At 44.3% G+C, this 25,568-nt stretch overlaps 1 protein-coding gene across 9 annotated transcripts in view; it reads right to left on the bottom strand.

Moving 5' to 3' along the window:
- Nucleotides 1-25,568, bottom strand: part of APC (APC regulator of WNT signaling pathway) — a 344,325-nt gene that overhangs the window by 13,665 nt on the left and 305,092 nt on the right. For all 9 annotated transcript variants that reach the window (XM_033929104.1, XM_033929106.1, XM_033929103.1 and 6 more), the window contains 3 exons: nucleotides 16,636-16,713; nucleotides 15,500-15,616; nucleotides 7,081-7,295 (listed from right to left, as the gene is read on the bottom strand). In XM_033929104.1, coding sequence (XP_033784995.1) covers nucleotides 7,081-7,295; nucleotides 15,500-15,616; nucleotides 16,636-16,713 — 410 coding nt within the window. The remainder of the gene's footprint in view (nucleotides 1-7,080; nucleotides 7,296-15,499; nucleotides 15,617-16,635; nucleotides 16,714-25,568) is intronic.

The raw sequence follows: 25,568 nt of genomic DNA, 5'->3' as shown, positions 1-25,568 counted from the left end.
CTTTCTCTCCTCTCTTCTACCTTCCAAAGTATTTAGATCAATGCTGTCTTTTTAAAATGTTTATTTTATTTTTATTTTTCCTCTAACTCTACTTTTCACTTCACTATTACCCTCCAGGTACTTTAGTTAGATTGTGAGCCTTCGGGACAGTAAGGGAATTTTCCAAGTACCTTTCTTATTTCTAATCTTAATGTATATTTTCTGTAAACCGCTTAGAACCTAACGGATGTAGCGGTATATAAGAAATAAATTACATTACATTACATTACATTACATCTCTCAACAAATTTAAGGCAGATTTAAAAGACACTTTTATTTAATGATGCTTACAGTTACATTACATTACATTACATTAGGGATTTCTATTCCGCCATTACCTTGCGGTTCAAGGCGGATTACAAAAGGTTAATTAAAAAAATACAGAGTTACAATGATTAGCTAGAGAGGTAAGTTGTAGATCTTATAAACATTAACGGGTTGTTGAGGGTGAGGTGGTTTGTAAGAGAATTAATAGGTGGTCATAGTGGAGGTTCTTTTGTTATTATTAGTGCAGTAATGGGTAGATCAGATGTCAGTATTAGAGTTACTAAGAGGTCGTGATGTTATTGCTGCTTCAGGAATTTCTTGAAAAGTGTGGTTTTTATTTCTTTTCTGAACGTCCTATAGTCTGGGGTGGTCATCAGAAGGTTGGAGATCTGGTTGTCCAGCCTTGCGGCTTGAGTGGCTAGGAGGCCGTCGTGTAGTTTTGTTCTTTTTACTTCCTTGATTGGGGGGGGTATGAATGGGGAGTGCGTTTTTCTGTGTCTGGTAGTGGGTGCTTGGATGAGGCGATTGTTCAAGTAAGATGGGCTGTCTCCGTGTAGGGTTTTAAATAATATGCAGTAGAATTTGAATTGGATTCTTTCTTGGATTGGAAGCCAATGTGAGTTGATGAAGGCTTCAGTGATGTGGTCATGTTTTCTCAATGAGTAGATGAGTCTCAAAGCTGTATTTTGGATTGTTTGGAGTTGTTTAATCATAGTTACAGGGCAAGGAAGGAAGAGGATGTTGCAGTAGTCCAATATACCTAGTATTAGGGATTGTACTATAAGTTGGAATTGTGTTCTTTCAAAGAATTTTCGGACTTGTCTCAGATTTCTCATGACTGCGAATGATTTCTGAATTGTTTTATTTATTTGCGGTTGCATAGTGCAGCATCTGTCTATGGTCATGCCAAGTAGTTTTATGGTGGTTTGGATTGGATAATTGATTGCGTTTATTTCTAAGTTGGTTGTGGTTTGGACCTTGTCATTTTCGAGAAGGATGAATTTGGTTTTGTCTTGGTTGAGTTTAAGTTTGTGATTTTTCATCCAGGTTGTGACTGTTTCAAGTGTTTGGTGAAGTTTGTCTGTCATGGTAGTTTTAGAATGATCATATGGGATGAGGATGGTGATGTCATCAGCATAACTATAGGTGGTTATGCCCAGATTGTCCAGATGCGTTCCTAGAGAAGCAGTGTAGAGATTGAAGAGGGTAGGGGATAGTGGAGATCCTTGTGGTACGCCGCAGGGGTTTGACCAGGATTCTGACTTTTCTTTGTTTGATTTTACACTGTAGGTTCTGAGTTTTAGGAATCCTTCAAACCAAGAGTATACTTTATCTGAGATGCCTATTGCGTCTAAGATCTGTAGAAGGATGTTGTGATCCACTAAGTCGAATGCTGCAGTTAGGTCCAGTTGTATGAGAAGCATTTTTTTCCCTATACTAAGGTGTTGTCTGACGGTATCCATAAGGGAGCCTAGTAGTGTCTCTGTACTGAAGTTTGTTCTGAAGCCTGATTGCATGGGGTGGAGTAGGTTGTGGTCATCTATGTAATTGGTGAGGAGTTTGGCTACTAGGCCTTCTATAATTTTGACATATAGCGGAATTGAGGCTATAGGTCTAAAGTTAGATGGGTGGTTTTGTGGTGCTTTTGGGTCTTTTTGGATTGGGGTGATGACGATTTCGCTGAGGTCAGCAGGGAATGTGCCTTCTGTGAGCGTGAATTGAATCCATTGTAGAATTATGGTGCGGAATTTTACACTAGAGGTGGTAAGGAGATATGAGGGGCAATGGTTGAGGTCACAGGAGGCATGGCTGTATTTTTTGTAGAATTTGTTGAATTCTGACCACTGTATGTTGGGGAATTGAGTCCAAATTCTGTCTGCTGCGGTTGCCTCTTTTCCTGTAGGGTGGATTGTGATTGGGTTTTGATGGGATGGGTTAAGGATGAGAGTGGCTCTGGTGTTGGTAATTTTGTTCTTGAAGTGTTCTGCTAAGAGGGTGGGTGATGGTGGAGGGGTGTTCGTGGTGGTAGTGTATGGTTTGGTGTCTGTTAATTCTTTCAGGATTTGGAATATTTTTTTGGAATCTTGGGTTTCCGTGCCTATGAGATTAGTATAGTAGCTTTTCCTCTTATCCCTTAGTAGATTTTTGTATTGTTTGTTGATTTTTTTCCAGTCGGTTTTTGTTTGATCTTGGTTCTTTTTTCTCCATTTTCTTTCTAATCTTCTACACTGTCTTTTGAGTTGGAGTAATTCATTATCAAACCATTGGTCTGATTTCCTGCTGGTTCTGGTTTTGGTTTGTGGGGGGGCCAGATCATCAAGGATGTTGGTGGATACATTTTTCCAGTGGGAGATGAAGTTTTTTGGGTCGCAGTCTTGGATAGTTTCGTCTACATTTGACCAAAAAATGGTTGGGTCGATATGTTTGCGTGTGGTATATGTGGTTTTTTTTGATTGAGGTGTGTGTTTGGTCTTGGTCCAATTGATGTTGAAGTTGTATGTGTAGTGGTCTGACCATAGGGATGGGGACCATGTTCCGTTAGTAGTTTGGATTGCTGGATTGGATGGTTGGTGAGACATGAATGCAGCAATGTCCAGTTGATGACCTTTTTCATGGGTGGTTTGTGGGTTTAGGATCTGGAAGGATAAGGCATTGAGGAAGGATAGACAGTTATTTGCTGGTGTGGAGGTTGTGTCTTCTAGGTGTAGGTTTAGGTCTCCTAGGATGAGGTTATATTCTGCTGTTAATGAGTTTTGGTAGATGAAGTTTTCAAATTCAGGTCTCACTGTGGTCCAGTTTCCTGGTGTTATGTAGCAGAGTAAGCAGTTTAGTGAGTTTTTTAGTGTTGGGTTTGTGAGTTGACACGCTAGGAAATCCATTTGCGGAGTGGATGTTTTTTCAAGTATGTTTAGAGTTAGGGAGTTCTTGATTATTATTGCTAGTCCTCCTCCTCTTTTTTTTTCTCTGCAAGGTTACTGTTATTTTGTATCCCGGCGGACATACTTCTTTTATTCTAGGGTCTGTGTCTGAGGTTAACCAGGTTTCAGTGAGGAATAGGCAGTCAAGTTTTTCTGTTTTTATCCAATTTTTTATGTTTTCTGTTTTGGGTCCTAGTGCTCTGATGTTAACATAGGCACATGTAAGGGAGGTTGTGTCGGTCTGGGGAATGTAAGTTGTTTCCGGGTATATGAGTGTTGTGGGAGTTGGATGGGATTTTGTTTTCGGGAGTGTTGATCTTCTTCTCCAGGTAACAGTGATGGATTGTTGGGTGCTGGTGTGGTGGTTCGAGTTTCTTGATGTGAGTATTCTTCTGTTGGGAAGTTGGAAGTTGGTTGTACTGGAGGATGTGGTTGTGGTGGGTAAGTTGTTTGCTGCTGCTTTCCAACTGGAAATGAGGAGGATTATCAAAAGGGTGGCTAGTGTGTGTGTATGCAGGGAGAGCTTCATTTTTGATGTCTGGTTCGGAGTGTTAGGTAGAAGGAATGGTTCTCCCTTAGAGTCCCGGCTGGATCTGGAGTGGCTGGTTTTTTCGTGCTGGGAGGAGGGGGAGGAGCGGGGATCTCTCGCTCCTTACCTTATATTGGAAGTCGGCAGGAGGTCCTGTGGAGTGGTCTTTGGGGCGTAGGTGTTCCCAGTTCCAAGGTCCGCAGGTGCTCCTCTCAGGTGCTCCACGAAGGCGCTCACTAAGGCGCAGGCGCCTTTGTCGTGCGCCTTCGTCGGCACGCCGAACGGCGGCGCGCCGTTGGCGCTGTGTCTTTTAAATGAATTTGTCCTCCTGCGGGATCGGGGGGGCGGAGCAGGGCTCCCACGCCGGCCCGGTCGTGCTGCAAGATGGAGGTGCTGGCGCTGTGTCTTTTAAATGAATTTGTCCTCCTGCGGGATCGGGGGGGCGGAGCAGGGCTCCCACGCCGGCTCGGTCGTGCTGCAAGATGGAGGTGCTGGCGCTGTGTCTTTTAAATGAATTTGTCCTCCTGCAGGATCGGGGGGGCGGAGCAGGGCTCCCACGCCGGCCCGGTCGTGCTGCAAGATGGAGGTGCTGGCGCTGTGTCTTTTAAATGAATTTGTCCTCCTGCGGGATCGGGGGGGCGGAGCAGGGCTCCCACGCCGGCCCGGTCGTGCTGCAAGATGGAGGTGCTGGCGCTGTGTCTTTTAAATGAATTTGTCCTCCTGCGGGATCGGGGGGGCGGAGCAGGGCTCCCACGCCGGCCCGGTCGTGCTGCAAGATGGAGGTGCTGGCGCTGTGTCTTTTAAATGAATTTGTCCTCCTGCGGGATCGGGGGGGCGGAGCAGGGCTCCCACGCCGGCCCGGTCGTGCTGCAAGATGGAGGTGCTGGCGCTGTGTCTTTTAAATGAATTTGTCCTCCTGCGGGATCGGGGGGGGCGGAGCAGGGCTCCCACGCCAGCCCGGTCGTGCTGCAAGATGGAGGTGCTGGCGCTGTGTCTTTTAAATGAATTTGTCCTCCTGCGGGATCGGGGGGGGCGGAGCAGGGCTCCCACGCCGGCCCGGTCGTGCTGCAAGATGGAGGTGCTGGCGCTGTGTCTTTTAAATGAATTTGTCCTCCTGCGGGATCGGGGGGGCGGAGCAGGGCTCCCACGCCGGCCCGGTCGTGCTGCAAGATGGAGGTGCTGGCGCTGTGTCTTTTAAATGAATTTGTCCTCCTGCGGGATCGGGGGGGCGGAGCAGGGCTCCCACGCCGGCCCGGTCGTGCTGCAAGATGGAGGTGCTGGCGCTGTGTCTTTTAAATGAATTTGTCCTCCTGCGGGATCGGGGGGGCGGAGCAGGGCTCCCACGCCGGCCCGGTCGTGCTGCAAGATGGAGGTGCTGGCGCTGTGTCTTTTAAATGAATTTGTCCTCCTGCGGGATCGGGGGGGCGGAGCAGGGCTCCCACGCCGGCCCGGTCGTGCTGCAAGATGGAGGTGCTGGCGCTGTGTCTTTTAAATGAATTTGTCCTCCTGCGGGATCGGGGGGGCGGAGCAGGGCTCCCACGCCGGCCCGGTCGTGCTGCAAGATGGAGGTGCTGGATTATTTTATAAAAGGAAGAAAAATTCTGGAAGATCAACAGTAGATCCTTATGTGTTTTCCTTCCCCATCTTTTCTATTATAAAACTGTAGTTCTTCCCTTGATCCTTACTTCCGTTTGATGTTTTAAATATACTATCCTCTAGTACAGGGGTCTCAAAGTCTCTCCTTGAGGGTCGTAATCCAGTTGGGTTTTCAGGATTTCCCCAATGAATATGCATGAGATCTATGTGCATGCACTGCCTTCAATGCATATTCATTGGGGAAATCCTGAAAACCCGACTGGATTGCGGCCCTCGAGGAGGGACTTTGAGATCCCTGCTCTAGTAGGATAATTTTATATTAGATTGTAAACTGCTTAGATGGTTATAAATGTATTGCAGGATATCAAATTTTAAACTTGGAAACTTGGTAATACATACCTGCTGAATTATTTGATACTACATATTGTGAAATCTCATAAAATGGGGAACTTTTAGTATAAGGCAGCAAGTTTCTTGCATAATTTAGTAGAGCAATACAGATATCGAGATCTTCAGACCATAGTCTGCAACAAATCTTCTCCTTATCAAAAACCCATCAAGCACCTAGAATCCCAACACACACCTCCCCTACTTGTGCAATCCCCCTTCCTCCCTCCCCCCTAAACCTATGCTGTAATCTCCCTGTTCTCTTCTCTTGTATCGATACCTGCAGTATCCACACTGTATTTCTACTTTACTGTATACCGTCTTGAACTGAAAAGGTATGACGGGATATAAATAAAGCTAATATTATTATTTCCACTGATCTTATTTAACCTTCCAATTGCCCCCATGCTTAATTTCCGTTATTTGGGTGTCTGACTTGACTCAAAGATAACCTTCGCACAAAAGATTTCCAACATGATTAAGTTAGGATTCCTGATGTTACATTCTTTATGTTCATTGCAAATTTCCTTATTGAAGGCTGACCTCAAGTGGGCCACTGATTTAACCATGGCTCTGACATTATGAGTCTTGATATGACCCACTATAGACATCAGCTTGGGCATAAGTGAAGGAGATGTAATCTGCTAGCCAATTGGAAACAATGCCTTTGCCAATCCTACTAGCTGGGTGGAATGTCTATGGGTTTAGTCAACTCCAAATAGAAGAATAAGGCTCAAGAGGAGTTCAAGGAAGTGGAGAAATATATAAATATCTATTTAGACAAAGGATCTAAGTGGAAGGATTTAATAAATAAGAATGATCTCAAATTAGTGACCTTAGTTTCAAAAATCTGTGTCAGATTATCAGCTATCAGAGGTACATCTACTGCATTTAAGAAACAAGGAGAGTAACGCCAACAGAAAACAGAGAAAAGTCACCTGGGACAGTTGGTCACTGACATGATGAATGTTCTCTTTGCTAAGAGGATAGCCATGTGGAAAGTACATCAACGATTGTGACTGACAACAGCTCAATGAGCTAGAGTATGGGTTTTGCACCAATGTCTTTCTGCTCTTCTGACTTGTTATTTAAGAGGCGAAGGCTTGCATGATACCAGGGATGGTGCTTCTCTGTCTTTATGGTTGACTAGATGTGTGTGTGTGGGGGGGAGCAGTCTGATGAGGGGTGGGGTTACGCAGGATTGTATGCACTGGGATGGAGTTGTATGCATGAGGGTTGTAGGGCAACAGAAAGGATATATGAACATCACCAGAATCTTTCATTGGGGATTTAATATCTTCAAGAACTATAAATTATGATAGTAAGTCAAGACTTTTGACCTACCTGTGATCCTCATTTGTGGCTATCAAACTAGATACATTGCGCAGTATTCCTCCTCCACTCTCAATGATGGCTAAAGTATTGGTTTGACTCCGGTAAGTTAATGTGCCAACTAAAAATGCAAGAGCACCATTCACAGCACAAATGTCAGCTTTATTTTCAGTGCAATGTGCTGACAAATTCCATAAGGCACTCAGGACACTTTTTAGGGTAGATTCCTAGGAAGACATGGAATACATAAAAAAGTAACTAATTTTTTAGTACTTATTATTTATGCATTTTACAAATATTAGAAAGTAAATGACCCAATAAAGTTTACCAGTTTTCCTTGAACCGACCTTTCATAATCAAGCATTTACTAGTTTGATTATTTCTTTTTAAACCTTCCCTTAAAATTGTAATTGAATAAAAAAATGACACAAAAACCTTTTCCAGCCCAAGGCACACAACTCCCTGTGGAACAAGCAGCATGCATCTGGAAAGGTCTCATTTTATTATCTTATTGTTAACATTTTTATTTTGTATTATGGTTCTTCAATATATATTATTTATTCTATTTTTGTCACATTATCACACTTCCTTTAGGCATGGCATGACAACACCATACTTTTATTTTCACTTAAATATTTGCCAATATTGTCCATATTATCTCAGTATTGCATTTTATTTACTAGGACCCCTGACGAAGGCGTGTTGTCCGAAACACGGACCGTGTTGGGTCTCTTGGTTGGTAAAAAGGTTTTTATATTACTGCATTTTAACTTAGGAATAATAAATTTTTGCCTGCATCATGTACATAGTCTGCAGTTTTTTGTTTGGTTTTCTTGCTCTGGAAAGGTCTCATACATCCATTAAAAAAGTACTGAACTACCCCTATTTTCTCTTCCAAGTTTTAACACAAAGAATGCAGCAGAATTGCAATGAATTTTGTAAGTTAATATGCTTGTGTTATAACAAGAAATTCTGGCTACTCACTTACAGCACCTGCTTTTAGTCAATGTGGTTAAAAATGTATATATACATAAGCATTTAGAAACTACTATAGTGAACATTGGGAAAATGTAGGACAAGGTGTGTACTGTATTAGCAATAACTCAAAAAGATGGAAAAAGCTCTAGACTTAACCATTTATAGAGCTTTGTGAAGTCTTCAGTTCAAGTCCACTGATGGCCAGTGTTTCACTTAGCTGCTTTTAATTAATCCATGTCAGCCATGGAACATGGAGTAATTAGAGTTCACGTGCCCTGAAGAAACTAAGTGAAACACTGGCCATCATTGGACGTGGACTGTCATTGGTGTACCAAAAGAAGGCTTTGAAGGCTTCACAAGTTGGCCTTGAAGCCCTCTCTCTCTACTTGGTACCAGCTCAGCTTAAATAGCTTCAGAGGCCTTACAGTACCATTCTATCCTCGCTCTGTGCTCTTTGAACTCCATTAACACTTAGTACCGATTCTAATTTTTACCTCAGTACCATTGTTGTAGGGCTGGCCATGCAATTGCAATGAAATTGGGCTTGATGCCCTCTCTACTTGGTACCGGCCCAGCTTAAATAGCTTCAGAGGCCTTACGGTACCGTTCTATCCTCACTCTGTGCTCTTTTAACTCCATTGACACTTGGTACCAATTCTAATTTTTATCTCAATACTGTTGCTAATTCTGTGGCTCAATTACATCAAATGGCATCGGTGCCTCCACAGTCTCCCTCGGTACCGGCCTATCCTCAGCATAGTTCATCCCTGTGATACCAGTCATCGATCTACCTACCGATAGATCATGACAGGCATGCTGTGATCTGCATATAGGCTGGGACCATTGGGTACTGAGTGTCAAAGTAAAGAATGACACAGGGACAAATTTTTCCCCATCTCCACAGGAACTCATTTTCCTGTCTCATCCCCACGAGTTATTTTCCTGTCTCTGCCCCATTCCTGCAAGTTCTGTCCTCATCTGCACAAGCCTCAAATACTTTAAAATCATAACTGTTCAAGGCTTGTGCGGTTAAAGCAGAGCTTACAGGAATGGGACAGGGACAGTGACAAAACTCATGGGGATGGGACAGGGAAATTGAGTTCTTGCGTGGATGGGGACAAATTTGTCCCCGTGTCATTCTCTATGTCAAAGTGTTGGTAACCCCAAAAAGAGGCATGTTTTAGAAATGACAGCCTGCGTCCATTAATTATGGCATCGATGAGAGCCATGAATCAAGTGACTCAATGCTGGTAATGCCTATGAAGCTGTGATGATATCGATGACTATGTCGATGTCCACCAGTACAGATAGAGATCAATTCAGTACCACATAGAAGTCCAAGGTGCTGGGTACCCGACACCAGGCCTAACATCTTCTTTGAAAAATAAATATGAAGGAACAAAAACAAAACATATTGTTAATTGTTGGAGTGATGTTTTGTTGGGTTTTTGGTTGTTTTTTTTTAATTTAGCCCAGGAAGATTGGGAAGTTCCAGAAAGGAAAAAGGTACAGAGTACCAGGGTCAAGTAAAAAGTAGGCCGAAAAGCCATTGACGCCATCGGTAGGGGCAAAGGCTTTATATTTGCCTATAGGCCCCAATGGTGAACATAAATAATTTTTTGTTTGGAAATAAAGGTTTAGAAGAAAAACCAACTAAGACAAAGAAAATAATGAAAATGAAGCGGGAAGGCAAACTTGACTGGATGAAGTCCATAGAAAATGAAAAACTGACAACCACATAAGCTGACATCGAGCGGGAAGGCGCTTATGCATGCGCAGTGCGGACAGTCTCAAAGCTTAAAGTGATAATATACTTTAGCACTGTCCATACCGGGCTCTGTGGATGACATCACTCATCTGTGAGAATATGCTGCCTGCTTGTCTAAGGACAATATCTGGTTTGGAAATTTACAGAAATATATACCAAACTGTGCTTTACGATCCCAGGGAGTGAAGAAATTGGAAAAAGTGGCAGTGAGTGGAGTGCATTATATGAAAACCTGGACATCAGCAATTTCTATAGCAGGAACATGGATGTGAAATTTATTGCCAGGAGTCGTATGGTTGTGTGGCGTTAAGATGAATTTTAAGAAGATGTTAAAAGACACACCTTTTTGTTCAGGCTTTTTATTAATTAGGTTGAACTTTTAGAATTTGATGAAGTCTTGTAGGAAAGATATTGATAATGTAAAATCTGTATAATTGATTCTCAGGTGCTATTTGTGTATGTGTGTTTCCTGTAAGTGTTATATTTGAATTTGTAAGTTTTTATTGTAATCCGCTTTGATCTAAAGTGGAATAGAAATTTTTAAAATAAATAAATAAGTACTGAAGCAAAGCTCTGCACACATCCAGCTTCCTTATAGCTTCTTATAAACACAGAAGAGGATCACATGCTTTGTTTCTTTTTCCATCTGTTCAGGGTTGTGAAAACAAGAAATCTTTGGATCATAGAAACATAGAAAGTGACGGCAGAAAAGGGCCAAGGCCCATTGAGTCTGCCCACTCCATTGACCCACCCCCCTAGTTAATTGCTCTCTGATGACCCTTTCCCTCGAAGAGATCCGACATGAGCATCCCAAATGATCTTAAAAACTTGCACGCTGCTGGCCTCAACCACCTGTACTGGGAGCCTATTCCAGCTATCCACCACTCTTTCAGTGAAGAAGTACTTCCTGGTGTCGCCATGAAACTTCCCGCCCTTTATTTTCAGCGGGTGTCCTCTTGTGGCTGAGGGTCCCCTAAGAAGGAAAACATTATCTTCTACCTTGATGCGACCAGTGACATACTTAAATGTCTCAATCATGTCCCCTCTCTCTCTACGTTCCTCGAGAGAGTATAGCCGCAATTCGTTCAGCCTTTCTTCGTATGATAGATCTTTGAGCCCTGAGACCATCTTGGTGGCCATTCGCTGTACCGACTCGATTCTCAGCACATTTTTGCGGTAATGTGGCCTCCAGAATTGTACGCAGTACTCCAGATGAGGCCTCACCATGGTTCTGTACAAAGACATTAGGACGTCGGGCTTCCGACTAACAAAACTTTTCTGGATACAACCCAGCATTTGCCTAGCCTTAGATGAAGCCTTCTCCACTTGTTTGGCCGTTTTCATGTCATCGCTGATGATCACCCCCAAATCCCGTTCTGCGGCAGACCTTGCTAAGGTTTCTCCATTCAATGTGTACGTTCTGCACGGATTATTGTTGCCAAGGTGCATGACCTTGCATTTGTTAGCGTTGAAGCTAAGCTGCCAGGTCGAGGACCACTGTTCCAACAAAAGCAGGTCTTGCGTCATGCTGTCGGACAGATTGCCGTTACTCACAATATTACATAGTTTGGCATCATCAGCGAATAATGTTATTTTACCTTGAAGTCCTTGAGTCATGTCTCTTACAAATATGTTGAACAGGATCGGGCCCAAGACCGAGCCCTGCGGCACCCCACTGGCTACCTCCAATGTTTTAGAGATGGTACCATTAACAACTACCCTCTGAAGTCTACCACTCAGCCAATCATGAACCCATGCTGTAAGTGTTTCACCTAATCCCATCGATTTCATTTTGCTCAATAGCCTGCGGTGGGGGACGCTATCAAAAGCTTTGCTGAAGTCCAAGTACACAACGTCTAGGGACTCTCCCAAATCCAGTTTCCTTGTTACCCAGTCAAAGAAACTGATGAGATTGGATTGACAGGACCTACCCTTGGTGAATCCATGTTGGTGGGGATCTCATAGTTCCTCCTCATCTAGTATCATGTCCAACTTGCGTTTGATGAGTGTCTCCATGAGTTTACTTACTACCGATGTGAGACTTACCGGTCTGTAATTCGCAGCCTCTGTCCTGCAACCTTTTTTGTGCAGAGGAACGATGTTAGCTGTTTTCCAGTCCAAGGGGACTATTCCCGCTCTCAGGGACAGATTGAAGAGTACGGATAAAGGTTGCTTCCCATGTTAAGGAATTTTGACCTTTGTTAAGTAGCGCTTGTTCTTACAAACATTTTAGAACTCAATTGAAAACTTACCTGGTGAATTAATTTATAAGTTTCTTATGTCATTTTATTATTAATCTTTTGTTAACTGCGTTGAACTTACGGTTACTCAGTTTATAAGTACAATGTTATGTTATGTGCTCCTCAATACTCTATCCTGTTTGTCAGAGCCTATAGATTGGAAAGTAAGCAGGTGATTCTCCTGGCTGATGTGGAAGTCTGACACAACCGCGATTCTGAGAAAGGGTTCCCTACAGGAGAAAGCCTGCAGTTCCAAGATTTGTTGCGCTGAAACAATCGCTACCAGAAACACAGTATTAACTGGGCGGCTCATATGGGACTTTAGCCAGGTCCTTCAGAACAATGTTAAGATTCCATGACAGAAATGGATACCTCAGCGGAGGCTTTAACTGAAGCGCTCCTCTCAGGAATCTGGTTTCATCTGGTTGAGCCATCAGAGAAGCCTTGCAATTTTGAGTCATGCTGCAAGCACATGCAAGGGAGGGGCAGGATCTTTGAGTTTAGCCCATCCTTGTCCTCCAGAGCTGGTGAACCGCTATGGGTCTGAGAAATGGATAGGAAGTACTGCCCTGGACCCCCTTTTTTGCGATGATGCAAAGCAGAGGCTCAATGAGTCTGGAGAACCTGTGAGGGCCCAGCCAGAGGATCTACAGGCTTCATTTACTTCCCCTGCTCAGGCCTTTTTCCCCAGAGTTTGTGAATTTCATTTGGAAAGCCTTCCTAATGCAGCCAGGACAGGTAGTGCAGCCAGCATGTGGGCAGTCATCGACCCAGGAAGCGTCTTCTCCACTTGTGTCTGCTTCTGAGTTAAGTAAGCCGGGTCCTAGCTCCAGTGAACTTTCAGAATAAGACTGACCAGAGGTCAGACTCTATGCCATTTTTTTTTTATCTCAGGGCTCTGATACAGTCCCGGATGGCTCTGGTTCCCTGTTTGGGTCCAGCAGTCCAGAGGCCTCCCTGGCTCTTGACCAGGGGGATGATCCTCATATCCCTTGTCTCTTCAAATCTGTCTCTGTCTACCACTTTATTTTCTGATGCTGTCAAGGAATTGAAGCTGAAAGCTCAACCCTCCAATTCCCAGTGCATGGCCATGTGTGGCTTTAACGCTCAGACCTCCTTCTTTCTGTGCATCTGGACATTACTACCCCTGCTTACAGAGCTGTGAGAGACCCTAGAGGGGTCCTTGAGGGTTGCCAAGGCCATGTCCAGACTTTATCCCATGGCTCCTGAGTTCCAGTAGCTTTCTGACCTGCTGAAGGTAGACTTGGCAGTGGCCCAAGTCACCAAATTTACTGCTTTCTCGAGTGAAGGTGGTGTTATGCTGAAGGATGCTCAGAATCGCAGGATGGGCATGATTCTAAAGCAGTTTGAAGCTCTTGCTTGGGGATCAAGGCTGCTGCTGCAGCTTCCTTTGCTGCACAGGCCTGCCATACCAGACTGCGATGGCAGCCCTCTGTGGAGGAGGATGCTTGTGCAGATGTCCTATATGACTTTAGGGTCATGAGCAAAGTGTCGGCTTATGCAGTCTCGGCTCACAGGATACTCTAGATCTGTCAGTGGGCGGGTGACTCAGTGTCCAAGGCTATCTTGAGCAGGCTCCCTTTTAAAGGGCAGAAGCTCTTTGGTAAAGGCCTCAGTGTGGCCGATCACTGCCTTATGTCTCTACTGGAAAACAGACCGCACCAACCTCTTGATGGGAATAGAGGTAATTTTTGTCCCTCCCACCATGCTCGGCAATACAACCCAGATCCCTCTGCTCAGAGGTCCCTCCAGGGTTACACGCAGCGATTCAGTAGTTCCAGATACCAGCAGTCCTCTGGGACTTGCCTCAACCTACCCTCTAAAAAGCCCCAATGAAGCCAGATTGACAACTGCACCTTCATATATTGGGGGACAGCTGTCAGTGTTTTGGGAGGAGTGGGAGAGACTTTTCTTGGTGATGGATATCATCTGAATAGGTCACAAGTTCGAGTTTTATCACCCTCCCATGGATTTGTTCTTAAACTCTCTAGCTGAATGGCTGGAGGAGGAGGAGGTCAAAGTCCAAGTCACGCTTCAGAGACTTCTGGACATTCAGGCCATAGAACCTGTTCCTGATGACGACTCAGACTTGGGCAGATACTCCAGATACTTCATCGTGCCCAAGAAAGGCACAGAAGACTGGAAGCCCATTTTGGATCAAAAGCTGGTTAAATGCCTTTCTGAAGGTTCCCCATTTCCACATGGAGACGGCCTGTTCGGTCATTGTGGCAGTAGCCCGGGAGAGTTTCTAGCCTCATGGAAGCATATCTGCTTATTCCCATCTTTCCAAATCACAAAAAATATCTGAGGTTCCACATACAGCAGAATTTCCGGTTTGTGGCTCTTCCGTTCAGTCTGGCGACAGCTTCCCGCACATTCACCTAGGTTATGGTGGTGGTTGTAGCTCACCTCCAGAAGATGGGGATCCAAGTATGTCCCTGTCTGGAAGACAGGCTAATCAGAGCCTCATACAGACAGGAGTACGAGCTGGTGGTGCATCGCATGGTGGAGTTACTCCTGCATTTGAGCTGGATTGTCAATTTCAAAAAGAGCCATCTGGAACCGACCCAGAATCTGGAGTATCTGGACATTCTTTTCAACATGGCCTGTGGCTGCGTTTTCCTTACTGAGCCATGCACACAGAAGCTCCAGAGACATGTGGCACAAATTTTACATGAAATAGTGTCCTCACCCATTGAGGAGTCCATCTCAGTTGAGTGGAATCAAAATTGAGGGGTTTGAGGTAGAGGCTTTTGAAAAAAGATGGATTGAAACCAAGATGGCCGCCACCAGAAAACTCACACCAAAAACAGCCTGTGGAGACTTATTTTGAAAATTCAAAAGCACAGAAACAGGGGTTTTGAAGGTAGGAGACCTGAACCCTAACTCCAGAAACCTTCAAAATTGCATGGTAGAACTGAAGATGCTAGAAAGCTCGGAAAAGACCACGGTGAGGCATTCTGAGAATCAGGCGGTAAAATACTAGCATGCTAAACCAGATGGAACTGATTTAATGACCATTGTTAAAGGCACGGTGAGTTTTTGAGAATCCAGCCCTCAAGAGTATATAGCTAGCTAGTCATGAGGATATTGGGGGAGAAAAAAATCCCACACTCATAAAAATTCTGCATGACTTACAAAAGAGTTCAAATGAAAGGATGAAGATTATCTGAAAGTTCCTGCAATCATCTACGGTTTACATTTAGAAACGATGTGTGGAAAAAAACAACCCCTACATATAAAGTATGATTGTCTGATGAAAACCAACTGTGAAAACATAGAAAGGAAGTCTTCCAAGTAAGTACACACAGAATTAAAGTTTAGGAAATCTCTCTTAACTATAGATTGCCTGTTGAGTAAACATTTTTCTACAAGACAAGAAATATATGCTAGGTATAGACAGTTGTGGAGTAATAAGCCATACCTTTTTAACTTCTAAAGCACATTCCATTAGAGCTTTCACACTACCAACTTCACGTAAAGTCTTTTTACTGTTTACATCTGCTCTCCAAGATAAATTTCTCAGAACACTTGCAATAACCTGTGGCAAAAGGGGCAAGGTATTGTTTAGTTAACCTTTTAAATGACAGGAATAATAATAATAACTTTATTCTTTTATACCGCCATAACCAAAAGTTCTAGGCGGTTTACACTAAAAAGAGCTGGACAATCAGCGAAATACAATAATACAGTAAAAAATACAAATATTTGTAAAATAGAATTTCAATAATAAAACTCACTAAGTAATAAACTTATCGAACAAAGTGGTCTTAATTAATTTCCGAAAACTGCAATAGGATAACATAGCTTGCTGAATACATTTACCTAACCAAGATTGTTGCCTACCAGCTTGAGATGCTAGGGATTAGTTACCTCTTTAGCAAATACAAAATTTCATAAACATGTAAAGCAGTGGCATAGCCACTTGGGGGCCTGGCCCCTCAAACCTGCAGTACTCCTTTATAGGGGCTGGAAGAGATGCTGAAGCTCCACCAGCTAAAGAAATGCAGTGCCTAAATAGCACCCCACCTCCTTGCACAATGAGTCCTGGAGTCAGCAGCAGGAGGCACACTGCTGACCTTCACATCACAGAAGCAGTGCAAGGAAGAAATTTAGGCATTGAATTTATTTGTTTGGAAGAGTTTCGGCATCCTTGTCAACAAAGATATAATTAACGCATGCTGTGGGGAGGAAGAAAAGAAATGCATTGCCACCCCCCTCAGTCCACTCCTAAGCCCCCCCCCCCCAAATTGAAGGGCTGGCTATACTTCTGCTGTAAAGTGACATCAGTCAGCCTGACTTGGTCAAAATGAAATCACTTTAATTTAAAATTTGTATGACCACCAACTGCATCTCTTTGGATATTCTTGACAAGCATATTAATGTTCATGCAAAGCACAAGGAATTAAACTGACTTCTTTAAGATGGATTATAACCTTTTTCTACAAAAGGGGTTAAGCATATACTGTCTCCACCATTTCACCAATAGGTACTAAAGATCTATGTGCAATCTTTAATTAAGTTAAAAATCAGTTCTTTAATCGTAATTACTAAGATTACCTGTTGCAAGTCTTCACTTTCAGATTGTAGTTGGGCAACCAGTGCTCTCATACAGCCCTTCATAGAACACAGTGTTGCCTGTGAAATAACAAAAATTATAAAACAGGGGATTTATTAACAGTAATATTAATGAGGATTAAACCTTTTGGCATTGATTGCTGACCTGGTATGTTGAATGCATCAGATACAAGTTACTATTTCTCACCAACAATCTTTCTAAACATGGAAGTATTCTATATAAACGAAAATCAAAATTAAAGTAATTTTTTTTGAAAACCAGAAAAATCTCTTATTTCCATCCCCTTAGTAGACAAGTTCTTTTTTCAATATCTAGTATTTTCACATCTTTCAGGAAGCAAAATAAACTTCCCAATTCAGTGTAACCCTAGCCCTGTGTGCAGGTCTGTTTTTTGTACATTTTGGAACTCATTTTCAACAAAGAAAAATGTCCAAAAAATGACATAACCTTTCCAATTCACTATTTTCGAAACCTATTTTCTAGACAGATTTCTATGGTCCGCTGTGTGTGTTAGAGGTGTGGTGTGGGCAGGACTAGGGTGGGTTTATGACTTGGACTTTATTCTGCTATAATCGAACATTGAAGAATATGTCCAGGGCACAATTTGGATGTCTGGGGCTTGACCTCTTAAGTGCCAAAAAGGTGCCCGAACTGACCAGATGATCACTGGAAGGATGTAAGCATAACCCATACCACACTCCCCAGTGGTTAATGACCCCCCTTACACCCCCCCAAGGATGTGAATAAAACAGTACATACTTGCCTGTACGACAGCTTCAGATATTATTGCCAGTCCTATTAGACCAGTGTGTCACAAACTTTTTAAGGTGTGGCATGTTAATCGAAGGAAAAAAAGCCAATGCAACATCAAAGGACTCAATTTTTCCTTTGAGGGTCGTGTAAATTAGTGACAGATAAAGTCGATGCCTTTGGCCGGAAAACCGGCTTGAAGGAAGGCCATAGGTCCGAAAAATGGGAAAGAAAAAATTTTGAGAAATACTTCCAAACAAACTATTACAAATGAAAAGAAAAGAAAAGAAGAAAGGAAGTAGAAAAATACACCTCCCAGGTCCAGCAGTACCTCTCCCCTCTCTTCCCCTCTGACGAACAGCATCATCTCACCCATCCCCATCCCTGATGAGCAGTAGCACCTTCCCTCCGAAAAACAGCACCACCTCTCTCCCCTGCAACCATCAGCTGTAGTAGCAGCACCTCTCCCTCCCCCCATCCCATGAGCACAAGAACTTCTCTTCCCCCCACCCCAACAAGCAGCAGCATCTCCCCTCCCATGAGCAGAAGCTTGTACCTTTCTTGCACAGCTGCCAGCAGTAGTGCAGTGATTTCCTCTGGTAGCTTTGGGGCCTTTGCTAGGTCAGGCCCGCCTCCACGGAAAGAGGAAGTTACATCAGCAGAGGCAGGCCTGGCCTAGCAAAGGCCCCAAAACTACTGGAGAAAATTGATGCACTATCGCTAGTATATGTACAGGGAAGTTACAAACTGCTGCTCATTGGGGGAGGGGGATAAAATGGTGGCAGCCATGGCAACAGCAGTCACAGGAGACATGTTAGCACCATGTATCCCCTGCCACTGGTACGCTCACCCCTTGGGATATGCTTACCACATGTTGGGAATCTCTGTTCTAAACAGTAGTGAGAAGTAAACATATGGATTGAGGACTAAGTAGCCGCTTTGCCGATTTCTTCAATAGATGCAGAGTGAAAATTAGCCACCGAGGTAGCCATAGCCCGTATACTATGGGCTGTTACACAGCCTTGCAGCATCAGCCCAGCCTGGATATATGCAAAGGAAATACAGTCCATTAGCCAATTGAGGATGGCTCTCTTGGAAACAGCAAGTCCTAGCCTATTAGGATCAAAAGTGAAAAAGAGCTGAGAGGAGATTCTGTGTGATTCAGGCTGGTCCAGGTAGTATGCCAGAGCACACTTCAATCCAATGAGTGAAGGGCTGCTTCTCCAGGTCAGGAATGTAGCTTTGGAAAGAAAACAGGCAAAATGATAGATTGGTTGAAGTGAAATTCTGAGACTACATTAGGGAGGAATTTTGGATGTGTTCGAAGAATTAACCTTGTAATAGGAGTATCCGATTCAAGGGCTTGAAGTTCATTCACGGCCTGCAGATGTGAGGGCTATGAGGAAAACAACTTTCCAAGTGAGAAATTTGAGAGAGCAAGATGTAAGCAGCTTAAAGGGAGATTTCATTAAAAGCAGAGAGAACCACATCAAGATCCCAAGCAATAGGAGGCGGCTTGATAGGTGGTTTTGTGTGGAATAGGTCTGTCATGAAACGGGCTAAGAGATGCATAGAAAGAGGTTTCTTGTTCAGGTGAGAGTAAAATGCACTGATAGCACTGAGATGAGCTCTAACAGAGTTGGTTTTGAGACCAGAATTGGTAGAGAAGGTAGTCGAGGATGGATAGAAGTGGAAATGTGACAGTTTCCAGAGAGTGCGATGCACACCAGAAAGAAAACTGTGTCCACTTGAAGTGATAATAGTGCTGAGTGAAAGGTTTTCTGGACTTTCTATGACAACAGATACTGCAGCCAAGGGGCAGAAAACAATTACTTGTTCAGTGAAACCACACTATTCATGCTAACGAGTGGGGGTTGGAATGAAGTAGGAATCCTTTGTTCTGAGTTAGCAATGTTGGAAATGGTTGCAGTTTCCACAGTTTCCTGATTGAAAGCTTTATTAATAATAATAATAATTTTATTTCTTTTTTTTTTTAACTTGAAATTTTTATTAAGTTTAAGCAATACAAATCATCACTTAGAGCTCACAAGGAGCATCATCAACAATATAAAACCATCAAACAACCACTGAAGAAAACAGTGAAACAACAAAGAGAGCTGAATACACAATCCCCAAGTCCCACCTACCCCCCTCCCCTCCCACTTGCGAAGGATAACAACACTCAATCGTTCAGACTCATAATTTTTGAAGAACAATGTTCCAGGTTTTCACTGATTGTGGGGAAGAACCTCTAAGTTTAGCCACACCTCCTGCTCTTTGGTACCCTGTCCCTCTTTATCTTCCTAGCTCCTTTCCTATAACCCTTCATTGTAGCTCCTTTTCAACCTAACCGTGTAAACCGTGCCGAGCTCTACGCTTGTGGAGATGGTGCGGTATACAAACCTAAGGTTTAGTTTAGTTTAGTTTAGAATTCCATTTTCCCCATCAAGAACAATTTCACCCTCCATTCATTCAGGTCAGGAACCAAAGTCTGTTTCCAATACACAGCAATAAGACATTTAATCGCTGCCAATCCCAAACATAGTATCTTGGTTTGCCAACCCATCTCACAAATATTATGCATCCCCAATAGAAAAGTTTGAGGCGTTAGAGCAAGGGGAACCCCAGGGTACTCTCTAAGGATCCCAGCACCACCCGCCAACACGGAACTAACAATGGACACTCCCACCAGATATGCATAAAAATGCCTAGTGTTACCTGACACCGCCAGCACATGAGTGTCACCTGAGGGTACATCTTATGACCGTTCAGGTGTATAATACCAGCGACTCAACACTTTATATGCATTCTCTTGTATAAGTGCACAGAAAGACGCTTTACCCACCTCTACACAGATGATCTCCCATTCTTTAGAGGTAAAAGTACATTGTAGATCTCGCTCCCAATGACTACGAAAACCAAAAGTGGGCAAGACCCGTCCCCTCAAATATTGGTAGATCATAGAAATAGGTCTGCGTATCCTCTGTAATATTCCCCAAAGGTTCTCCAGTTGCTCAATTTCTACCGGGGGAATGGTGACCCATCCTCTAGCTATCAAAGTATGTTACTTGAAGATATGCCAAATAATCCCCAGCCTGCACCCCCGACTGATATTGTAGGGCTTCAAATGGTATCAAGGTCCCTGACGCAAAAAATCTCTAAAGGTACGCAATACCAAGGTTTCCCACTGCTTAAAGACAGGGTTAGTTCTACCCACTCCAAATTCAGGTTCATCCCATAGGGATGCTAAAGTGGAAGTCCCCCTCCCCTCAATACAGATCTGTTTAGTTTGAGCCCATAAGGTAGTTAAATGAAGGATATATGGGTTGTCCGTTTCCAATTCCCACTGCCAAGTCATCCAAGATGACCAGAGTTTAGCATCCAATCGGCCCTGAGAGACAAAAAACTGTTCCAACTGGACTCCCCATTTATGCGCACTCAAATCCCACTCCAACAACATCCGAAGCTGCGCCGCCTGATAATACCAATAAAGATTAGGAACCCCTTTCCCTCCACGAGTTCTATCCACCCACATCACCCGCTGAGAAATCCTGGGAGCCTTATCCTGCCAAATAAATTTCTGAAATTCAGCTTGTAGCAATTTAAATATCCGATGCGGTATGGAAATAGGCAAAGTCTGAAATAGGAATAAAAATCGAGGTAAAATATTCATCTGAAGCACCGCTATGCACCCCCCCCCATGAGAGCCAAAGCCCCTGCCAACGTTGAAGGTCCAGACGGACCTTCCGAATGAGCGGGCCATAGTTGACCGCATACAAGTCAGTGAGCTCAGAGGGCAATATAATCCCCAAATATTTAAGGCAACGAGAAACCCATTTAAAAGGAAATACTCCCCGAAGGGCACTAACCCGAGCCGTCCCAAAGTAAGATTCATCAATTCAGTCTTATTTAAATTAATCTTAAAACCAGATGCCCTTCCACAGTCCTCAAAGATTTGGAGCAATTGGGGTATAGCCTGTTCCGGCTTCGTTAGATATAAAAGAACATTATCAGCAAATAATGCTATACGATGGTCCACTCCCCCCCACTTGAATTCCACTTAAAAGAGGATGATCCTGAATCAGAATCGCCAAGGGTTCTATGGTGAGCGCAAAAAGCAGGGAAGAAAACGGACATCCCTGACGGGTGCTCCTTGCGATGGCAAAGAATTACGTATAAGAACTATTAATACACAGACAAGTTCGAGGTAAATGATATAATGCTCGAACCCAGGACCCAAATGAGCCCTTGATACCCATTTTCCCCATCACTGCCCACAGAAACTGCCAGGAGACCCGATCGAAGGCCTTCTCAGCATCTATTGCCATCAAAGCCGCTGGCTCCTTGTCCCTTTTCACCTTCCACATCAAGTGCAAGGTACGTCGAATATTATCCCCTACTTGCCTCCGTTGAATAAACCCTGATTGATCCATACGAATTATCTTGGGAAGCATTCTTCCCAATCGTAATGCTAAGACCTTTGCAAGGATTTTAGCATCCACATTCAACAGTGAAATGGGTCTGTAAGATCCACAAGAGTTTGGATCTCTGCCAGGTTTCAATAAAATCGTAATCCCCGCCTCCCCCATGGTGCCAGACAAAAGACCACCTGACGGAACCCCATTAACTAAGCGAACCAACAGAGGTCCCACTTGGTTGCTAAATTTTTTATATAAGCGATTGGTGTAACCATCGAGACTAAGTGATTTCCCCGGCTTAAGTGCCCGAATGACGTCCGATACTTCCCTCAACGTCACCGGTTCATTAAGTTGTGCTTGGTCTACAGGGAACAGGGTCGGCAGCTCCAGTTTATCCAAAAACCCCTCCACCACCCCTTCTTCCCGTCCCTCTCCCAACCGATAAAGTCGACGATAATAGTCCAAGAAAGCTCCACCAATTGCAGCATCTGTAACTTGCAAATTCCCACTCGGATCTTTAATTTGTATAATAGTAGCTCTAGCTTGTTTAATTTTAATATAACGCGCTAATTGGGCACTGCTCTTATTACTATGCTCATAAAGACAAGACTGAAACCGCTCCCAGATAGATTGATAATCTTCCATCTGAAGCTGTGTCAGTTCTCCCTGTACCTGGTAGAGGCGAGCCAAAATCTGAGGATCCGGAGAATGCTTGTGGGCCAATTCCAGGGAAATCAAATGCTCTCGTAAGTCAAGTTGCTTTCGGGCCCTCAACCGTTTAAATCTAGCCCCCCACTGCTTCAACTAATAGCCAATCTGTCGATCAAATCGGGAAAGATTCCGGAAGACTGGAAGGTAGCGAATGTTACACCTATCTTCAAGAAAGGTTTGAGGGCAGATCCGGGGAACTACAGACCTGTGAGTCTGACCTCTGTACCGGGAAAGATGGTAGAGTCACTGATAAAGGACAGCATCATTGATCACCTTGACGGAAATGGGCTGATGAGGACCAGTCAGCACGGTTTTAGCAAAGGCAGATCGTGTTTGACGAACTTGCTGCACTTCTTTGAGGGAGTAAACAGACAGACAAGGGCGATCCAGTCAACATTGTATATCTGGAGTTTCAGAAGGTGCTCGACAAGGTTCCGCATGAACGACTACTTTGGAAAATTGTAAGCCATGGAATTGAGGGTGAAATACTCAAGTGGATTAAAAACTGGCTGGAGCATAGGAAACAGAGAGTGGGGGTAAATGGACAATACTCGGACTGGAAGAGCGTCACCAGTGGGGTGCCGCAGGGCTCGGTGCTTGGACCCGTGCTCTTTAACATCTTTATAAATGATTTGGACATAGGTACGACGAGCGAGGTGATTAAATTTGCGGAAGATACGAAGTTATCCAGAGTAGTAAAGACGCAGGGGGATTGCAAAGATCTGCAACGTGACATAATCAAGCTCGAGGAATGGGCATCGACATGGCAGATGAGGTTCAACGTGGATAAGTGTAAAGTGATGCATGTCGTAACAAAAATCTCATGCATGAATACAGGATGTCCGGGGCAGTACTTGGAGAGACCTCCCAGGAAAGAGACTTGGGAGTTCTGATCGACAAGTCGATGAAGCCGTCCACACAATGTGCGGCGGGAGCAAAAAGGGCAAACAGAATGCTAGGAATGATAAAGAAGGGGGATCATGAACAGATCAGAGAAAGTTATCATGCCGCTGTACCAGGCCATGGTACGCCCTCACCTGGAGTACTGCGTCCAGCAATGGTCGCCGTACCTGAAGAAGGACACGGTACTACTCGAAAGGGTCCAGAGAAGAGCGACTAAGATGGTTAAGGGGCCGGAGGAGCTGCCGTACAGCGAAAGATTAGAGAAACTGGGCCTCTTCTCTCTCGAACAGAGGAGATTGAGAGGGGACATGATCGAAACATTCAAGGTACTGAAGAGGATAGACTTATTAGATAAGGACAGGTTGTTCACCCTCTCCAAGGTAGGGAGAACAAGAGGGCACTCTCTAAAGTTGAAAGGGGATAGATTCCGTACAAACGTAAGGAAGTTCTTCTTCACCCAGTGGTAGAAAGCTGGAACGCCCTTCCAGAGGCTGTTATAGGGGAAACACCCTCCAAGGATTCAAGACAAAGTTAGACAAGTTTCTGTTGAACAAGAACGTGCACTGGTAGGGCTAGTCTTAGTTAGGGTGCTGGTCTTAGACCAGAGGGCCGCTGCGTGAGCGGACTGCTGGGCATGATGGACCACTGGTCTGACTCAGCAGTGGCAATTCTTATGTTCTTATGTTCTTAATAAATACGCCCCGCACCACCACCTTCAAAGCATCCCATAGGATTCCATCAGATACCTCCCCCGTATGTTTCAATAGTACGGAGAACCTCAGTCTTTACCTCCGGGGAGGTAAGTAAGGAGTCATTCAACCACCAATATCTGGTACCCCCGAGACCACCCCCAAACAATCTACCGAGACCGGAGCATGATCTGAGACCTGGATCTCTACTATCTCAGCCTCCTTTATCTGACTCCATTGATTTCTGTGTACCCAGATCCCATCTATTCGGGTGTAGGTGTTTTGAGCATGAGAGTAATAGGTAAAATTACGTTGAGTCCTGTGGAGGAGGCGCCAACAATCTATCAACCCCAAGGCAGGCATAAACCCTCTAAAAGCTCTAGCATGCCTCCTATGATAACCCCTACCCCCCTAGAATGATCCAGCGTCCCATTAGAGAACACGTTGAAATCCCCCCCACAAAACACCACTCCCCGCACAAAGTGCGGTAGAATGGTCCCTGGTCAACACTGGGGCCGTACACATTCACAATAGTTACACTGTGCCCCTGCAAGGATCCTTGCAATGCAAGGCATCTCCCCTGAGAATCCCGATAAACCTGGTCAACAACCAACCCTTGGCGCACCAATATAGCTATCCCACCCTTCCTGTGTGTGTGCGGGCCTTGGTGTGTCCATACTTGCTCATAAGCTGGATTATTTAACAATGCGGCATCCCTAGGCCTCAAGTGGGTTTCTTGTAACAAACAAAGATCCCAACCCATTCTTTTCATTTTCCTGTGAACAATACTTTTCTTCCGCGGACTATTCAACCTGTTAACATTCCAGGACCCAACCCTGAGTAATTCCTTCTCCTGTCCATGCCCCTGTATCCTCCCTTTAGTACTCAACAAAGTCCACACAACTCCCCCCCTCCTCCTCATCCCACATTTGCTGACCTAGCAAAATGCAGATCAGCCACTGAGAAAAGATGAAGTCTCCCCCCAAAGGCATCTAGCACCGTAACCTTCCCAACAAAGCAAAAGTCACATTCACTGAGTTATAACTCCCTCCCCTCCATATCCAAACAATAAAAAACACCTTCCAACAACCTACAGGCCGCCCAAGTGTTTCCATACAATCACTCCGACAATCCCCAAATCAACCATCCCATACCTACAAAACGGTATCCCCACCAGTCAAACCGTGGCCTCTCAAGCATAGCACCCACCAACCTCCCCCCAATTCAGCACACTCAGCCCACAACACACTCATTCAGAACCCCATTCATCAAATACCCGATACAGCCAAGTCCAAAAGTCCAAATAAAGGATGCAGGCTGCTCGACCAGTCCTCCTGGATTACACTCGCAGACCTCCAGATCCTCCAACTGCGACTCCACTCTCCAACAGGGTTGCCTTTTTAACAGCACGGGTGACTGTATGATAAGTCCCCACCGCAGGGC

Source organism: Geotrypetes seraphini, chromosome 1, assembly GCF_902459505.1.
Source record: "Geotrypetes seraphini chromosome 1, aGeoSer1.1, whole genome shotgun sequence".
NCBI lineage: Eukaryota > Metazoa > Chordata > Amphibia > Gymnophiona > Dermophiidae > Geotrypetes > Geotrypetes seraphini.
This window is presented reverse-complemented; position numbering and strand designations above follow the sequence as displayed.